This window comes from Tricharina praecox (genome assembly GCF_024521635.1).
Source record: "Tricharina praecox strain CBS 144465 chromosome Unknown BZA05scaffold_9, whole genome shotgun sequence".
NCBI lineage: Eukaryota > Fungi > Ascomycota > Pezizomycetes > Pezizales > Pyronemataceae > Tricharina > Tricharina praecox.
This window is the reverse complement of record NW_026250411.1, coordinates 77622-94390: the sequence shown is the minus strand read 5'-3', so window position 1 is coordinate 94390 and position 16769 is coordinate 77622. Positions and strand designations below refer to the sequence as shown.

The 16769-nt window shown below is 55.4% G+C and overlaps 5 protein-coding genes and 3 non-coding genes across 8 annotated transcripts; 5 read left to right on the top strand and 3 right to left on the bottom strand.

Moving 5' to 3' along the window:
* Window positions 1–25: 25 nt before the first annotated feature.
* Window positions 26–1891, bottom strand: BZA05DRAFT_394427 (putative monooxygenase; the record flags this gene model as incomplete). The annotated part of the gene is made up of 5 exons (XM_051483326.1): window positions 1612–1891; window positions 1488–1547; window positions 1265–1438; window positions 1074–1192; window positions 26–1012 (listed from the first exon to the last, which is right to left on the bottom strand). Exons 1-5 carry the CDS (start codon window positions 1658–1660, stop codon window positions 29–31), a joined length of 1386 nt encoding a protein of 461 aa, XP_051340254.1. The 5' UTR covers window positions 1661–1891.
* Window positions 1892–2366: 475 nt separating this feature from the next.
* Window positions 2367–2468, top strand: BZA05DRAFT_t152. Its single transcript has one exon. It is a non-coding gene; the product is annotated as a tRNA-Phe (tRNA).
* Window positions 2469–3594: 1126 nt separating this feature from the next.
* Window positions 3595–5489, top strand: BZA05DRAFT_371886 (major facilitator superfamily domain-containing protein). Its single transcript, XM_051481693.1, has 5 exons — window positions 3595–3723; window positions 3807–3875; window positions 3935–4080; window positions 4136–4398; window positions 4453–5489. Exons 1-5 carry the CDS (start codon window positions 3610–3612, stop codon window positions 5373–5375), a joined length of 1515 nt encoding a protein of 504 aa, XP_051340253.1. The 5' UTR covers window positions 3595–3609; the 3' UTR covers window positions 5376–5489.
* Window positions 5490–6370: 881 nt separating this feature from the next.
* Window positions 6371–7565, bottom strand: BZA05DRAFT_267521 (uncharacterized protein). Its single transcript, XM_051480197.1, has one exon. The coding sequence runs from the start codon at window positions 7347–7349 to the stop codon at window positions 6621–6623; it is 729 nt and encodes a 242-aa protein (XP_051340252.1). The 5' UTR covers window positions 7350–7565; the 3' UTR covers window positions 6371–6620.
* Window positions 7566–11287: 3722 nt separating this feature from the next.
* BZA05DRAFT_267511 (uncharacterized protein) lies at window positions 11288–12257 on the bottom strand. Its single transcript, XM_051480196.1, has 2 exons — window positions 12012–12257; window positions 11288–11960 (listed from the first exon to the last, which is right to left on the bottom strand). The coding sequence occupies exon 2, from the start codon at window positions 11892–11894 to the stop codon at window positions 11310–11312; it is 585 nt and encodes a 194-aa protein (XP_051340251.1). The 5' UTR covers window positions 11895–11960; window positions 12012–12257; the 3' UTR covers window positions 11288–11309.
* A 1385-nt stretch (window positions 12258–13642) lies between these two features.
* BZA05DRAFT_371884 (uncharacterized protein) lies at window positions 13643–15442 on the top strand (the record flags this gene model as incomplete). The annotated part of the gene is made up of 3 exons (XM_051481692.1): window positions 13643–14671; window positions 14728–15043; window positions 15290–15442. Exons 1-3 carry the CDS (start codon window positions 13935–13937, stop codon window positions 15440–15442), a joined length of 1206 nt encoding a protein of 401 aa, XP_051340250.1. The 5' UTR covers window positions 13643–13934.
* Window positions 15443–15845: 403 nt separating this feature from the next.
* BZA05DRAFT_t153 lies at window positions 15846–15944 on the top strand. Its single transcript has one exon. It is a non-coding gene; the product is annotated as a tRNA-Pro (tRNA).
* Window positions 15945–16619: 675 nt separating this feature from the next.
* BZA05DRAFT_t154 lies at window positions 16620–16722 on the top strand. Its single transcript has one exon. It is a non-coding gene; the product is annotated as a tRNA-Phe (tRNA).
* Window positions 16723–16769: the final 47 nt, after the last annotated feature.

The window sequence follows — 16769 nt, the reverse complement described above, 5'->3', positions numbered from 1 at the left end:
TCATACACGTAGTACAACAGAGCGACACTTAGCCAACAACCACCTCTGCCGGCAGAGGAAGATCCTTCCTCTGTCCCATTGCATCATGCTGTATTAACGCCAACCGGTCACCAGTGATCGGATCGAACAGCGGCGTTATCACACCAGATTCCAGCTCCTTCCGCACCATCGCCGAAATGCTCTCCCACCGCTCCCTCGTATCCGCTTCGGCATCGAACGGATACAACCACCGGTTCTTGATCTTTACCTGATCAGGATCGGGTTTCTCGCCGTCATCTAACTGCCGTAGCGTCCCATGCCACCGGTCCCTGACATCCTCGCCATTCAGCTGTGCCTGTCGCACGCGCGAGAACCGTAGCTTCTCGTATACACGGGTCGCGAGGGGAACGTGGTCCTTTCCGGCGAGCTTGAGACACAGCGCTAGGACGGCCCCGGACTCTGTTGCCTGCGAGGCGCCCTGAGCCGAAGTCGGCAGATGCGGGTGGCAGCTATCGCCCAGGAGGGCGATCGTGTGCGTTTTGCTGACCCAGGTCGGGATCGGATCGCGGTAGCAAATCTTCCAGTCCAGACACGCCGGCGTCTCGTTCACCGCCGCGACGATCATCGGATCCCACTGCTTCACCAGCTCCCTCACATCCTCCATGTTGCCGGGCTGGAACCAGCTCTCGGGTATCTCCGCGACTGACTCCTTGTGCGTCAGGATCCAGTTGAATTCCTCGCCGTTGCGCAGCGTGTTCTGCACCAGGTGCATGTCGTGCCCGATCCAGATGTTGACGCAGTCCTGCTGCACAAGCGGCGCACACAAAGGGATCGTCTTGAGGTGCGCGCCTTTGAAGTACGCCCGGTAGCACGCGTACCCGGACGACTTGGGCTTGTCTGCGAAGCCGAGTACCAGCTCGCGCGTTTGCGATTTGATCCCGTCCGCGCCGATGATTATGTCCGCCGTGAAGGTGCGCCCGTCGGCGAGGACTACGCTGGGGGACGTGCTGAAGGCTTCGTGGAATTCTACCACCTAAATAGAAGATGCACACGTTAGACCTATGAGAGTGATCGGGAGGTGGTGCGGTAATGACCTTGTGCCCCATCCTCACAGTCATCCCCAGTTTCTCAACCTGCTTCAAGAACTCGACGTGGTAGTCCCCGCGGTGGCCAATGTACCCCGCCATATCCATGAGGGGCTGCACCGCCAAAACTGCAATGGACAAGTCGTTAGTTCTGACGTTACTGCGCGGAAGTGAAGGGAGGGGGAGGAGGCAAGTCATACTCTCGCCAGTATCCCACCGGCGGATCTGCATATTCGGCGACTTGTTGCCAATCTCTATGAGCTGGTCGTGGAGGCCCCATCGCTTCAGGAGACGCAACGCATTCTCGCCGAGTCCTAGCGAATCACCCAGCCGGTCGAATTTGCGGATCTTTTCGAAGATGGTGACGTGGAAGCCTGTTGGTCAGTATGAGGATATTCGGATGTTTGATGAGAATGAATCAACCTTGGTGGTGCATGGCCATGGCTGCAGCGCAGCCTCCCAGCCCGGCACCAATGATGATGACTATTCACGCACGGTCAGTCACTCGGTACATGTGGAAGGGGAAAAAATGGATTGGGGGGCGTACCGCGAAGCTGGTCTGGCCGCGGTGGATCTGCGTGCTGGGAAGATGCCATTGCGCTTTCGCTCCTGAGTTTCTCACTTGCTGGTGTGAACGGAAGTGCCTATGACGGTACTGGTTGGTGTGAATGGAATTGCCTACGACGGTACTGGTTGGCCGTAGTATTTGATATCACCGCTTAGTTATACGCACATGGAGATGTCCATGCCCCACCATTTTTTCAGTGGTCAGAGGTAACGACCTGCGGCGGAGAGTTTGGCTCGGGTGGCTCCCACGGATGTCGGTGGAGACGAGGTGATGGTCCGCACCCCAATGGGGAAGTCGCTGCTACCCCACACCAAAGCTGTGGTACCGAAATCCGGGCTGGCTGCTAAGGGTTTCTGGTCCCTAGGAATTTGTCTTATATGCATATCTACATAGTTGACATTCTGGCTTGCTCATACTAGTAGAGGTCGCTAAGTCTAAATTTTGTGCTCAGGGCCATCGCCGTTGTTGATACATATCGATAGGTAAAAGTTCTTGGTTGGAGATATCGCGAGGCCCAGAATCCCAAGCGCCCTGTGGACGCACTCCTTTTTTTCTCTCTCTCGTAGCTTGGGCTTGGACATCATGAGTTTGCATATGCAGACTCAAGCTACCTGGAATCTCGCTTACCATTGTCCAACTACACGGGGGTAAAGCGGGATACCAGCCGTACATATATCACAGTGGTATCGTTGTATGGTACTACTTAGTAGCCAAATCCGAGCCGCTCACATCAAGCGCTAATAGCTCAGTTGGGAGAGCGTCAGACTGAAGAAATTTGGTCCTATCCAATATCCGGGGTAATCTGAAGGTCACCCGTTCAATCCGGGTTTGGCGCATCAGTCTTTTGTTTTGCCATATTTGCCATATAAAGGCGCGGCTGTCGGGGATGGCCCGCGCGTTTGTTGTTCCGGTCCTTCTTATACACCGCTCCGTAGATATGTAGGCTGCATGCGAGGTGGGCTGGAGATCTCTCTATACATCACTTCTTTAGGACAGTTGCATTGGTCGTCAGTAAATTCGATGTCACTCACTGCATGCCAGGGACCAAGCCGCGATGCAAAATACGATCATACGACTGCAAATCCCAATTACATAAAGTACATGTGCATGTATCATGTACCCCACCACACTTCGGGAGGATTGACTAGCGCGGCGTGGGGAAACCGTGGGGCGCTCGTGAAACGTTTGAAGTTGACGGGCTCCATTTTGTTGTCGCTAGTTGGAGATATGGAGCCTAGATCTTCGCCTGTTTTCCCCACCAGTCCCCCCCCGCCAACTCGCAGCCATGGCTCGAATCCCGGAAGCGTACAATTGTAGATCCACGGGATTGGAATTGGGGCCCACATTTTGATCGTTCGAACCCCATTCCAATAGGAAAACCCTGTGATATGGTGGGGTACCAGCCTCCGGGTGCTACAGGTGGAGCATCGGCAGGAGATTCGGACGGTTTCTCGCTTCCAACTCGCCGGAACCCAACAGCCCGGATCACCAAAATATGCGATGGAGTGCATTCGTAGCCTACATGCCTATACCTCCTCGCCAACTCGAGGGCTGGTCTTTCCCCAGCAAAAAAAAAGTCTGGGGAAGCGCCACCGCTATGTAATAGCGGCGAATCGCCATGTGACAACTACTGGGGTTGTCGTTGTCCCATGTACTTGGATGGACATGTAGGTTCTGGGCGTGAATGCACGGAGGCGGCGAGGTACAGAGTACCAAGGTTGTATGTAGACTCACCTACTAGGTATGCATAACTGCAGCGACGTGCGCGCGAAGACTCCCCTCGGCAGGTAGTATAACTGTATAAGAGGAGCAACGTCCCGGATCCCTCTGGAGGATTTGCTGCACAGGACCTCAACCAAACAGGAAAGTCGGACATCCATCCTTCATACTCGGAAATCTTTCATACCCACGCCCCCCCTCCCCCCCCCCCCCCTCCCCACAACAATGTCAGAGTCTGGCAACAGCACGGAGGTCAAGATGGCCGCCGCGACACAGGCCAGACACGTGGAAAATGTCGATGGCTTGATCCTCGACGTCGAGAATGCGGAGAAGTCCCAGGTGGCCGGGTTGAAGTTGGCCGCGGACGGGCATGTATGTTTTGGTCCCCGTTCTCACCGGATATGTACCAGTTTTAGGGCCGGGCCGGGATGCTGATGATTTCGCGTGAGTGATAGACTGTGCTGCAGCCACAGCCTTCAGACGATCCCAACGATCCGCTGAACTGGACGCCGTTCAAGAAGCACGTAAGTGACATCTATGCCCCTTCCAGCCTATTCATGCAAGTTCTAAGTCCCGTAACCAGATTATCTTGTTCATCGTCGCGCTCTCCGCATTCGCAGGAGACTTTGGCTCCGGCGCGGGAATCCCATGTATCGTCCTTCAGGGAATCGAATGGGGCATGACACCCGACAAAGTCAACTACGCGGGCAATCTCAACGTGATATTCCTGTAAGCCCCCCTTCATGACCTTTCCCCGATTGGCCAGTCACTAAACGATGATCAGCGGTATCGGAGGACTATGGTGGATTCCGTTCGTCTACTTCTGGGGCCGCGCACCCGTCCTCTTCTGGACGACCCTGGCCGGCGCACTCTTCACGCTCGGATGCGCAGTGACAACGAACTTCACAACGTTCTACGCGCTGCGTGCCATGATGGGCTTCACCCTGACCGCCTGCCAAACTATCGGCCTCTCCTTCATCAAGGACATGTTCTTCTTCCACGAGCACGCACGGAAGATCGGACTCTGGGCTGCGCTCTTCCTTGCTGGTATGTGGCCCCCTCCCCCTGCTTCATGACTGTCGACTAACACGTGCCCCCCAGCACCCTACTGCGGCCCCCTCCTGGGCAACTTCATCATTGCGGAGACAGGCGAGTGGCGCTACGTCTTCTGGCTCGTCTTCGGCGTGTGCTGCATCGACCTAGTGCTGATCCTGATGTTTGCGGACGAGACGTGGTACAACCGGACGATCCCCGCGCAGCCGGCGCGAGGCTCGCGCATCATGCGGGTCCTCGGGGTGTGGCAGATCCAGAACCACGACGGCAACTTCATGACGGTGTCGCGGTCCGTCGGGCGGTTGACCGAGACTTTGATGAAGCCGATTGTGCTCCCTACCATGCTGTACTACGCCATGTCGTTCATGTGGTCGGTCGGCATCAACATCACGACCAGCATCCTGTTCGAAACCCCGCAGGAGCTGGGCGGGTACGGCTTCTCGTCGAAGGCGGTGGGGTTCCTGTACTTCACGCCGATAGTCGCGGTGGTGATCGGCGAGATGTTCGGCCACTACTTCAACGACTTCATGGCGAACCGGTACATCGCGACGCACCAGGGGCGGTTCGAGCCCGAGGTGCGCCTGTGGACGTGCTACATCGCGCTCATCCCCATGATCCCCGGGCTCGTCCTCGTAGGCCAGGGCCTCCACCACCACCTCCACTGGGCTGTCCTCGTCGTCGGCTGGGGCGTCTACGTCTTCGGTGTCATGACCGCGTCCGTCGCAGTTACTACGTACCTCCTCGACTCGTTCCAGACCGCGTCCGGTGAGGTCGCCGGGTACCTCAACTTCGCCCGCGTTGTCGCCGGGTTCTCGGTCGGCTACTTTCAGATGCCTTGGGGACTAAAGGTCGGCTACGATAAAAGCTTTGGCACGCAGGCGGCTATCGTCGGTGCCGCACTCATCGTTCTGTTCCTCATCCAGAGGTACGGAAAGAGGCTGAGGGATAAGGGTGGGCCGGTTAAGTTCTGAGTCTGAGAGCGAGGCGGAAGAGCGCGAGGACGGGAGTGATGAGTGATGGGTGATGATGCGATGATGCAAGATGTGTAATTAGTGTGGATACGTGTGTGTATATATACGAGCGCTACATGATTTGATTCGATACGTACTTCAGGTGGATATGAACAGAGACCCGTGATTCGCCGCTGCCGATCTACTGCCACTGCTCGCCCACCGAAAACAACCCACTTCTTGAATTGCCGTGCGGGCGGGGGCAAAGGAAGATCATTACGCAGTGGCAGTACTCCGTCACGATGCAAGCCATCGCGGCTAGCTGATAGGACGACGAACCGTCGGAACGTATGGACGGACGGGTGGCATGGCGAGGGAGTTGCGACTTGTCCTTCTGCGGTGCCCTTACGGATCTACCGTATTTACTCTACGCCTTGATAGGTACATTACCTAGGAGGGTGCGGGCGGGGATGGGGGCGAATCACTGTGGCTGTGGCTCCGTAGGGGCTGTGTTCGCGGTGTCGACGGACGACGACGAGGGGACACAGGTACCGTAATCCAGTCAGACAGCCCGGTCGGTTTCCTATGGCCTGTGTGGCTAAGACCGACTGACTGCCAACCCCCCGCCCCCAGTCCGCGCGGCCTCCGCACGATAGGTCCCAGGAGCCGGGAGGAGCACCGACCAATCCAATCGCGTACTGCGGGGGGAAGGGAAGGGGGAGGGAATATGAGGGAGGGAGGGGGAGGGAGGGGGAACAGTGGAGGGGGGAGGGAGGACCCCACGGAGAAGAATCTGCCGGTACGGTACATACATATCTCGGCGAATAAATACATACAGACATACGACATAGAGTGCGTGCGGAAGAAACTTCCGCTTGCCGCTGAGTTGGTCTGGTCAAGGAGCGGCCGGTTACTGGATACTGGAAGTTGGCAGTTGGTAGTTGGCTACTGGTAGCACAATCCATCATGTATCGGTAGGGTTATAAAGGGCCAGGTTGATAAAACACGCGATGTCACTCGGGCTCGGGGTGGGACCGTTAAGTACTGCGCGGTGGGAGGGTGAATAAGAAACAAGAACAAGATCCAATATAGCGACAGACCGACAGACGCCGCAAACCCTCGCCTTTCTAGCGTAGCATAGCAAATATGTCTCCCCGCGGTCGTATGTACTCTACACGACCGGCCTAAATCTTAACCTCACCCCGGCTTGCCACGGCGCCGTTAACCAGCACCTCCTGCTCCATGACCCAGCTCCTGACCCTCTCCTCAGCGACCAATACCCTCTCGGGCACTCTCACGGCGGCTTCCCCCAGATTCTCCCCCAGATTCTCCACCTCCACCTCCCTCTCCACCGCAGTCTCCGCTGTCACCTCCCGCAAGTCCTGCACCCGCACGTCGGCATCGACCTTTGGCTCGCGGCGTCCCTGCTGCGCCGAGCGGATCGCACAGAATATGATGGACAGCGTGAATATTGCCGCGAACAGGCCGAAGCAGATCTTGAGCGCGAGGGAGAGGCGCGGGTTTTCGCTGCCGCCGCTGGGAGATGTTGAGCTGGAGGCGGCGGCGGCGGCCGAGGTTATCGATGAAGGCGCGGTCGAAGTGGTAGATGATGATGATGATAGGGATTGTGTCCGTTTTCGGAGATGGTCGGCGGCAGCATGGATGGCAAGGGCCGATGTGTGCGCGGATCGTAGCAGCAGGACGAGCAGCAGGCGGTGGAAGACGTGGCCGAGGTGTCGAGAAGCCATGTCCATATCGTCGCAGCTCGACGGGACGACGGGGGGAGAGCGGGCGATAAGGGAGATGTCGAGGGAGTCGGAGGGAAAAGGGATATAGGTATCGCTTTTGCCCTTCTGCCTTCAGAGCATAGCTTTCAGTTCCGATTTCCGTCTCTCGCTGCTTCCTTCGATCAGGTCCGTGGGATGGATGGAGGGTGGAAGGAATAAGCAGAAGAGAAGAAACCCACATGCCAACATGACATCCAATCACAGGCATGCAATTGTTTACATTCCTTTCCCCACTAACTTTGGGCGATTTGAGCTCGAGAACATATAAGTACCCTAGAGTCTATGCTGCAACCGACCTGGAGAAGAGCGATCCCTCCTCCTTGTTGCTCTCGTTGCTACTCGCCCGTACCCACCGATAGGGTCCGAGCAGCCACACAAGCACGAGCACCGCACAGCACAGCACAGTCCACTTGCGTCGGTGGAGTCTCGCGTGTTGTAGTGGTGGTAGTGGTGGAAGTGGTGGTAGTGATCGTAGTGGTGGTGGTGGCTATTACTCCAGCCAACCAGCGCCCGGCCAACATGCCCAGTACTCGCTCTTGCAGCAGGCGAATCCAATCGCAGAGGTGGCAGGGGCGAGTCTGAGACCTTCTGAGGTGCGGGCCATGCATGGGCTGGGGGGGCATGTGTGGTTCGTGTAGCCATGGTACGACCCGGACTCGAACGTCGACCAGAAGACCCCCCCAGCAGGAATAAGCAAGTGCGGCTGAAGCTCTCGCTCGTGAACACTGAACACTCTTTTCTTCGAATCACCTTGCCCCATCAAGCGATTATGCGGGGTGTTGGCTTAACTAAGGCCCTCGCTCTTCCTGCCCCCACACACACTCCCCCCAAAAACATGCAAGTTTCTGCGGAAGAGTGGAGATGCGAAATGGCCAAGGCCATTTGTACGATATTTACCCGAAAGTATCGCAATGTGTGTTGTCGATACATAGCTGGGCCGATTCTCGCATCGAGTTCTGGGGGTTTCCTTCCACTATTGCACACGCCCCGCATGGAAACCTTAACCACGCGATTTGCCCATAGCACGCATGCCTATGATCGATGCACCCTCTCGATATCTACCAACATTCCGTGTTGCCCCCCTCTTGCCACGCAGACGTGCGTCCGTGGGGTCGCGAAGGTGCTCTGGGTACATACTACACACATACTCAGTTAGTAGGGCTCCTGTCCGCAACTGGCATCGTCAATGATCGAGGGCATTCATCGCCGAGTCCAGATATGCAGAGTAGGTGGGTAGGTATGTAGGTGATCAGCTGCACTTTGCGTGGGTACTCCAGTTAGGTGGTGACTTGAATCTTAAGCAATGGCTGGTGCCTTTGCACAGTAAATAACGGATCCATCAAGTCCTCGCCCTCTGCCGGGTGAGAGCGGCTAGCCGAGGGTTGAAACCGCACAAGCCCCCTCTACGGCACAGATTGCAACTTTCTTTGTCCTCATTTATGTGAGGCCTACTGACGACCGTGGCTCCCGACACTAGCAGCCGTCTTTGTTCCTTTGTTTCGGTATCTCCGGCCGCAGAATCTCCAGCCGCAGAATCTCCAGGACGTCTCCTTGTTGTGTTGTACTCTATTACATACCAACATAGAGTACGAGGTTGTATATAGTAGGTACTCGTACGCACAACCGTAGCGAGCGCCGCTCCACTCCAGGCTGATTCATCGCCGAGATAACAAACCGGACGCTGTCCGCCCGGGTGTATGTAGGATACGGAGTGGGCTTGACAGCTGTCGGAAGCCCGCCTTGACGTTTAGAGGTTACCGTGGGGCGGCCATGATGAATTGCAGCTGAAATGCGGCGCCATGAAAAGTCCAAAATTAGTTGTATGCGCCCTCGATATGTATCTCGGTTCCGCGTCCGATGGCCAGGTGAAGAAAATTCGGCGTTCAGCTTGCGTGGTGACTTTATATGATGCTTCCCCGATGGTTAACTAGCAACTGTGTTGCGACAGTCCCTCGAGAAAACGTGCTGAACCGCGACGCCTAGGTGATGGTTCAGCTCCGTCCCGTCCTTGTCCTGTGTTGTTGGCCGTATGTACCGTACCCCCATTTAGTCTCGCGAAGCACAGTTATGACCCCATCGGTGGCTATCATAGTAGGTGGAGAGGCGTGTCCACTGCCCATTCGCACCCCGATGTCGCCGCATCCGGCACCGATGGTGGAAGCGATGGTGAAGCCATGGGCCACTCTATCGGCCCGTACATGACGAAAGTGCAGTAGTCACACTTGCGGCTGTGAATCGTGATCCTGTTGGCAATACAGTCAGTGATGGCTCGTGTGCAGGACGACGATGGAGCTGATAGTTACCAACGGGGCAGAAAGCGCCTCATCTCACAGCATCGGATGCTGGTGGAGTACGGTTGTCGGTGATGTGGAGACTTCTGGGAGCTGCTGGCGACTGCTGGTGACTGCTGGTGACGTCAGTCCGTAGAGTAGAGTATTGCACATCCCGTCCCGTCCTGAGGCAAACAGTCGGCACACCGCCGCGGCCGTGGCCCTCGATCGATCGAACGGACACCCGCCTTGTTGCCAATCAGATCACTCTGGAGTCTGGCAGCGGATGCATTGATGCATCTATGCGCGCCTCGGAGCTGCAGGCTGGGAGGTAACAAACCTTCTCACGTAACCACTGCGCGAGCGGTGAGGTGTAGCGTGTTGAAGCGACTCTGGACTCTAGAGTAAAGCATTTAGCTCGCTCGTCCCATTAGTAATCGGGAATCCTTCAAGCATCAACGCTACCTACTAGTATCTTGAAAAAAATCCCTGTGTTTATCTCTGCGCGTGAGCAGTCTTCTCCGAGATATGTACTATGGGTATATATGATGATCGAACAATGGGTATACCCCAAGCGATGCTCGTTACAAGTAGAGTATCAGCACACCTCTTCACCTAAGCGACGGTCGTTCATGTCGCCACGGTGCCGATTCAACCCGTACTATACGTAGGCAGTCCCCCCCTGGCAGCCAGCCAGCCTGCCAGCCTGCATACCTACTATGTAGATCCCAGTAACAAGCTCATGATCCTCTCGCAGCGTAGCAAAATCCCGAGCTGGCCTAAAACATGGCACCAACCTGCCCCCGACCGATTGGCTGTGTCTTCGCGAGCGGGGGTGTCGCGAGCGGGGGTTCGTCCATACTTCGCGAGTGATTTTTCCTGAACCAAATTCCAGCTGAACCTCGAGCTCGCGCACCCCCAGTCGGAGGAAAGTTCCTTGCACACCTCATCGTGCAGGACTTCAGCTCGTCGAGGAGTCTTTTGTACATGCAATACATGCGCGCGTGAACACACGTGTTCGCGCGGCTCGCGGTTGGTCGGGCAGCTGGGCGTGATGCATAAGGGAGGGAGGGGCTTGGTTGCGCCGGCACCGGCGCTTGGGTTCTGTGTAAGGCAGGCAGGCGGCAAAGGGTCTCGGGGGAGCCAGGCGAGACTACTCTAGGCGTCGTAGGGAGAGTGCAGTTGTCAGTGGAGAGTTGAGATCGGATCGGGCTGAACTCAGGTCGCTTGCAGCTGATGAATGTCTCAAGCGTGGCGTCTCATTGTCCTTGGCCAGTGATTTCAGCTTGATGTCGGAGCTGTCGTTGATGCTATGTAGAAGTGAGACACAACAGGTATGCATGTGTGATCCCCGAGACACGCTGTAGGGCGGTGTAGACAGAAAGCGGTCCTCTTTAGGAGCGCGTTTATCCCGGCTGGGGCGGCAGGAAATTGCCGCCTCAATCCCGAAATAGTTAGCACTGGACAAACGCTGCTGATCAGCGAGCACGCCGGTGATCAACACGACACCATTCCTGACACTCAGCTGGATTATCCAGATTCCAGAAACTAGTTGCGTAAGGGAGACCCCACCTTGCAAGGTGGTGATGTGGCGGGTGACATCCTACGTGTGGAAAATAGCTGAACAAAGATCTCACTAAGCTTCTTCTTCTGAAACTGTGCCATTAGGGAGTGAGCCTTGCAGTGCAGGACTATTCCCCATGGCATCATTCGTGAAGTGACCGTCAGCACTGAAAATAGCGCTTCTTGAATGTATGTATGTAGATAGATATTATTATTCGACAGATACATGACACCTTTGTCCACCAGATGCAGTAGCAGAAGAAGAAGGAAAACCGATAGTCGTCGATCGTGATTCGTGGATTGGTCCGAGGGTTTCTCCCCCGCCAGCCCAACGATCAAACTCGTCCGTTGGTCCGCGATGTTGACTCGGTCGTTGCAGCTGGCTTTTCCGATTCCTCCATCCCTCCGTACACCACCATTTTCCTCCTCCAGCGCCTGCCATTGCCCATATCATAGTGCTGTTCGAGCACAGTCCTGATATCCCCCGAGGGTAAGATTTCTTTGTACACCCTCTGGTAGTTGGTGCCTTCCGCCGTCGGGGCTGGTGCGGCCATCTCGGAGGATGTCTCTGGAGCCGTCGAGGGATGCTCCATGGAGGGACAAAATGACAAGGTCGGGGGTGGTAGCTGGGCTATGAAGGCACAATAGTCGGCTATTTCTCGAGAATTCGCCGCAGATGGGGCCATGTTGGGGTGGTGGATATCTCCGTGTGTTGCGGAGGAGCCCTCGGGAGAGTCTTTGAGGAGATCTTCGGTGGTCATCAATGACGGCTTGAGTTCAGCAGGGCGAGAGGGCCGAGGTGAGGTGAGACGGCGCTGGATTGAACGCAGGATGAATGGCCCGAAGAGGGATGTGAAGAGGAGAAAAAATCCGGGGACAAGACTGCCACTCAAGGCTTTATGATTGCGCCAAACTGGCATTCGGAATCGAGACGGAGTGCTGAGGGGAGATCGGCGGAGATACTGGGGCTGTGCAATTATGGACTGCTTTCAACTTGTCAGCATTATTATGCTGGGTTCAGAGAGAGCTTTACTTACCGGAGGGACAAAGAATAGTATCGGGAGGTATCCTTCGAAAGAGCTACCGAGTTATATATATCTGTGGGGAAGAGATAGAAGGAAGCTGGGGCTCGTCAGGCTGATGGTTTACCGGGTGATGTGACTGACTTGTGGGGACGGACGCTGTTTCTTTTGTACCAGAACCACGGCCATATAAACACCCATCAGTCATTAGCCAACCGCGTCCGTCCAGAACAGTCACCACAGCTCCGAAGTGTTCAGCTGGTCGGACGACGGTGAGCATCCCGCTCGGAGAATGACGACCAGGATGACACACTAATGCCAATGCCCCTCCCCCACAAAACAATCCTTGTTTGGTCTCAGCCACACAACACAGGAGTTGCATCTCGCCTATGCAGCACATGGCCCAGCTGAAGGCATCATATGGGGTCGAGATTGCCGGTTGGGGTTTGGGGCAAATGAACGAAAGATAAACATTGGACTGCGTCTGCATACACTTGTTGTGTTACGACAGATCGATTTGGCTTTGATGTTGGCAGTTGGATTCGAAAATGAGCTCCTGCTTGGGGAGGTACTCGAGTACACAGACTCGCGGTCACTGGTGTTGACGAATCCACTGCGCTAGCTTCCGCCACGTTCAGTGATGGCGATCCAATCGTGTAGCGCCGATGGCCAGAAGTTCCTCACGACATCCGAAGCGTCCGAGTCCACTGTCCATAGAGCAGGTAGATAGCCGTCTCCAACAGGAATGCGCAGGCGTAGAACATGGCGTCTCTTCTTAAAATACCGTCTGCACTCTAGCGTTTGCCGAAGAAATGAAGCGTTCGCAGTGCATCCGGATGCGCGCTGTGGCGATCTTCCCTGAGACACCGAGATGTAGGTTCACTTACGCGGCAGTTGCCGCTCTTCAAGGTGGTTTACGCACCATTGCCACCTCTTGTGCGAGAAGAATAAAGCCCGTCTCCCAACTAACCGGAACCAATTTTGCTCCAACTGCTCGGGAAATAAGTAAAGTTGGCCACAGTCGACCGGTCAACGTTATTTCCAAAAAGGTAGGTCCGTTGACGAAGCTCTCAGCTCTCGAGCTGAATGGCTTCGTCGTCGGATAGGTATCGCGACGCGGGGTTTGCCATCCGCACGAGCCCTCGATCTTTTTCCGACATTCGACATCGATAATTGGTTCAGAGGAGACTCACGTCCTGGTCGTGCCATGTAGATGGGTACCGGTATGTGCGACCCCTAGCTGCATGCGCAGATCGCATGGTCGTCCGCTGACGGTTCCATGAGAGAAGCGAGACGCGAGACAGGCTGAGTCCGATACCATCTTACGGTGCAGCATGGAGTGGGCCCGGTAGGATACAGCCTTATTTTATGCCCTGAATTGAAGTAAGCATTCAGGCTGCATCGCGGGGGTTGCGGGACTCAGTCAGCTTTTCGGTAAAGGCCTTCCAGAGTTGGTGGTGGGGCGGACCAGGCTGATGAGCTCAGCCACGCTTGCTAGGCTGCCGTGGCTGATTTCACGGATAAGGCTAATTGTCGGCGGAAGATGAAACTAGGCTGTTTCGTGGTGACAACCGTGCCGAGGTGATCGTGAGGAACTGATTCGAATAGATGCTCTTCGGGAGGAAATAGAGTTGTGTTGTCCAGGACGTTCATGTTGTGCGGTTGTGGGCTTTGGGCCATTGCAGATTTGGACCATTGCAGATCGGGTTGTTTGGACATTTGGGTCCATTTCTGTCACCCCAACCAACACCCTAACACCACCTCTATCACCCAATTACAGTATTCACACACACACACACATTCGTTTCTTCGTTTCTTCTTTTCTTCTTTTCTCCCTTTACCGTAGACCACAGAGACCATCTTGGTTGCCCCCATCTCAGCCTTCCGTAATCCCACCCTCCGTCACGGCGGGATTGTCTGAGCCCCGACCGCCGAGTCATGGCCCGCCGAGAGATCGAGGAATTCAAGCAAAAGCTACATCCAAACGCGAAGCTCCGGGCGTGGTATGCGTCGCACACCTTCGGCGGAACAACCAAAGTCCGGTCCTTGAAGATCCTCGGTTTCAGCAAAGTCAACTTCTACTACATCGCTGGGGCACTTGGAGCCCTAGCATTGATAGCAGCTGTGACAGGTGGCCTCGGAGTCAGGAATTCACTGCAGAAAGCGAAGGTCCAAGGTGCGGCGCAAGGAATCCCCGGACAACCGGCGGTGCAGTCCACAACGCAGAGGAGGACGAGGACGCTGGTTTCCAATGGCCAGACGATTGTCACCACCGAGACCTCGGCTTTTCTTACTACATTCATACGTGGAGCTGGGACGACACAGATCAGAACTAAGAATGAGCAGGGAGAGGATGTAACACTGCCGGCAAGTTTGTCGATATTCACCAATTCGGACGGCAATATCGCCACGAGCACGTTTGTGGGCACTGGGATCTTTGTTACCAATGATCAAGGCATCGGCGAGCAAACTTTCATCTATGGTGAGCCACAAGTCATCACGAGTAATGGGCAAGAGATCACCACTACGCGGTATGCTGGTCTGTCGATTGGAACCGATGAAAATGGCCAGACGGTGACTAGCTACGATGCCCCGGAACCAACACCTGGTGCTACTGCAACTGGAGATGGCGGGGGCCCGGATATCACCGATGCTCCTGGGGGGACTGCAACTGGGTGGGTAACTCATATTTCTTAGGCCAGCATGGAGAGATTGATGTTGATGTGAACAGAACGAACGGAGTGCCTCCAAGTGCAACCACCACCGTGGCCATGTCCAGCTCTACAAGACCTACCACCACTGCAACCTCACGACCCTCGTCATCGTCCAAGGCTTCGACATCCTCAGCAAGTGGAGGCGGAGGAGGAGGAGGTGGCGGTAGCGGGGAAGAATTCGAAGGCGAGGCGACATTCTACGCACCCGGCTTAGGATCCTGCGGTACAGAAGCAACAGATGCCGACTTCGTAGCAGCCTTGAGTAAGGTCCTATTCGACGCAACAGGCGCCACCAATTCCAACAACAACCCCTATTGCGGCCGGAAGGCGTTGGTTAGGGCTGCCAGCGGCGGCAGCAGACGGCGATGGCAGTGGGAAGGCAACAGTAACATTACTGGAGGACCACAAAACTGGGATAAGACGCGAAATGATCGGTGGTCACGAAGATCTGCGGTTTCACTCGAGACAGACGAGAGAGGCCCGACACCATCCAGGAACGAGTCGGATAGCAAGCCTCTAAACGGAGACGGCCCGTCAATGCCGGGGATCACGCCGCCGCCAACGATAGGCCCGTGGAAGCGTCAGGCAGGCGGTGGCGGAGTGACGATAACGATTGTCGATAGGTGCCCGGTTTGCGCACAGTACGACTTGGACCTGTCACCGGCAGCATACAACATTTTGGGGGATGCGGATGCGGGCAGGATCCCGATCCGATGGAGTTGGTTAGATTGATGGGGGAGTGCTTTTAGTTTTGGCGGTTCGGTTTATTGTTTTGGAGGACAGCGGCCCGCTTTTGGTTTCGTTTTTGTTTGCTTTTTTATACCGCACGGGTTTTGGTGGCAAGGTTTTGATTGATATCACTTTTGGGGCAGATGATGAGATGAAGGATTCATGTATTACTGAAGTAGACTGTAGAACTAGGTACGAAGTTGAAGGCCTAGTATTCTTTACCTATTTGCAGATTGTGTGTCCTTTAGAGATCACCTGAATGTTGCCACTGTCTCCCCCTACCCAGAGTTTGCGGAATTTGCCAGATATCATGAAGTCCGAGCTAATGAGAATCGCCACCACCGCGCTCCACCACCCAGCTCAGATTACAATATAGGTGATAAACACGCCACGCTATCATAAGCCAGCCCAATTGGTCTAGTGGTATGATTCTCGCTTCGGGTTCATCCCGGCTGTTCAACAGCCTGCATGTGGGAGGTCCCCGGTTCAAACCCGGGATTGGGCCGTAATTTTTTCTTTCACTTCTTTTCCACCTCTCTCAACATCGTCACTGATGTGCGGATTTTTTGACATTTCTCTCAACCGTTCCCATCTGTGCTGGGAGTACGCAATAAACAAGGTTCCCACGTCATGCGCATGATCGCCTCTCCACCCCTCCTCTACCCTGCAGCTCGCATCATTATCGATGCATCATCGCCATCGAATCGGTGTTCCCGAGCGACCGATCAATCGCGCAGTCGCTAGAGTAGACATCTACACGCACTGTCAGACGGTAGTGTAACAGTGCAATAGTGCAAGTGCACGATCTTCCGTGGGGATTACGCGGCGGCGGCGGGGCGGCGGCGTTGAGAGAGCGCAAGTGGTGGTACACGCTTGCGCATAGAGTACGTGTTGAGGTATGGCCCGCAGCGGCGCTCTAGGTTCTAGAGCACAGCAACCGTTCATGCGCGCCGTGGATCTAGATCTTCCATTGGATGCTGCGGGGATGCTGGGTGATAATATTGCCGCGATGAGAGGATGTCGTACGCAGGAGATGGCGGTATGTACGCACTACATATACTCGGGGCCGGCGTTGGTGTCCGGTCGCGGTCGTGGTCGTTGGGGTCGGGTGGGATATCCCGGGTGCAGCAAGATGTGGTACCTGGCTCAAGTTGTGTTGTATCTGATTGTTCAACATCAAGCGCTAATAGCTCAGTTGGGAGAGCGTCAGACTGAAGAGATTCGGTCCTATCCAAACATCCGGGGTAATCTGAAGGTCACCCGTTCAATCCGGGTTTGGCGCATAGCTTTTTTTCTGTTCCTTGTTGGACGGTTCTTTTGCTGTCACCTT

What these genes read in the sequence shown, in the direction of transcription:
- BZA05DRAFT_371886 (XM_051481693.1), top strand. Translation starts at nt 3,610, where the DNA reads ATGGCCGCCGCGACACAGGCCAGACACGTGGAAAATGTCGATGGCTTG. An exon ending in AGTTGGCCGCGGACGGGCAT is followed by an intron (nt 3,724 to 3,806) that starts GTATGTTTTGGT and finishes CGTGAGTGATAG; the next exon opens with ACTGTGCTGCAGCCACAGCC. An exon ending in AATCTCAACGTGATATTCCT is followed by an intron (nt 4,081 to 4,135) that starts GTAAGCCCCCCT and finishes AACGATGATCAG; the next exon opens with CGGTATCGGAGGACTATGGT.
- BZA05DRAFT_267521 (XM_051480197.1), bottom strand. Translation starts at nt 7,349, where the DNA reads ATGCCTGTGATTGGATGTCATGTTGGCATGTGGGTTTCTTCTCTTCTG.
- BZA05DRAFT_267511 (XM_051480196.1), bottom strand. Translation starts at nt 11,894, where the DNA reads ATGCCAGTTTGGCGCAATCATAAAGCCTTGAGTGGCAGTCTTGTCCCC.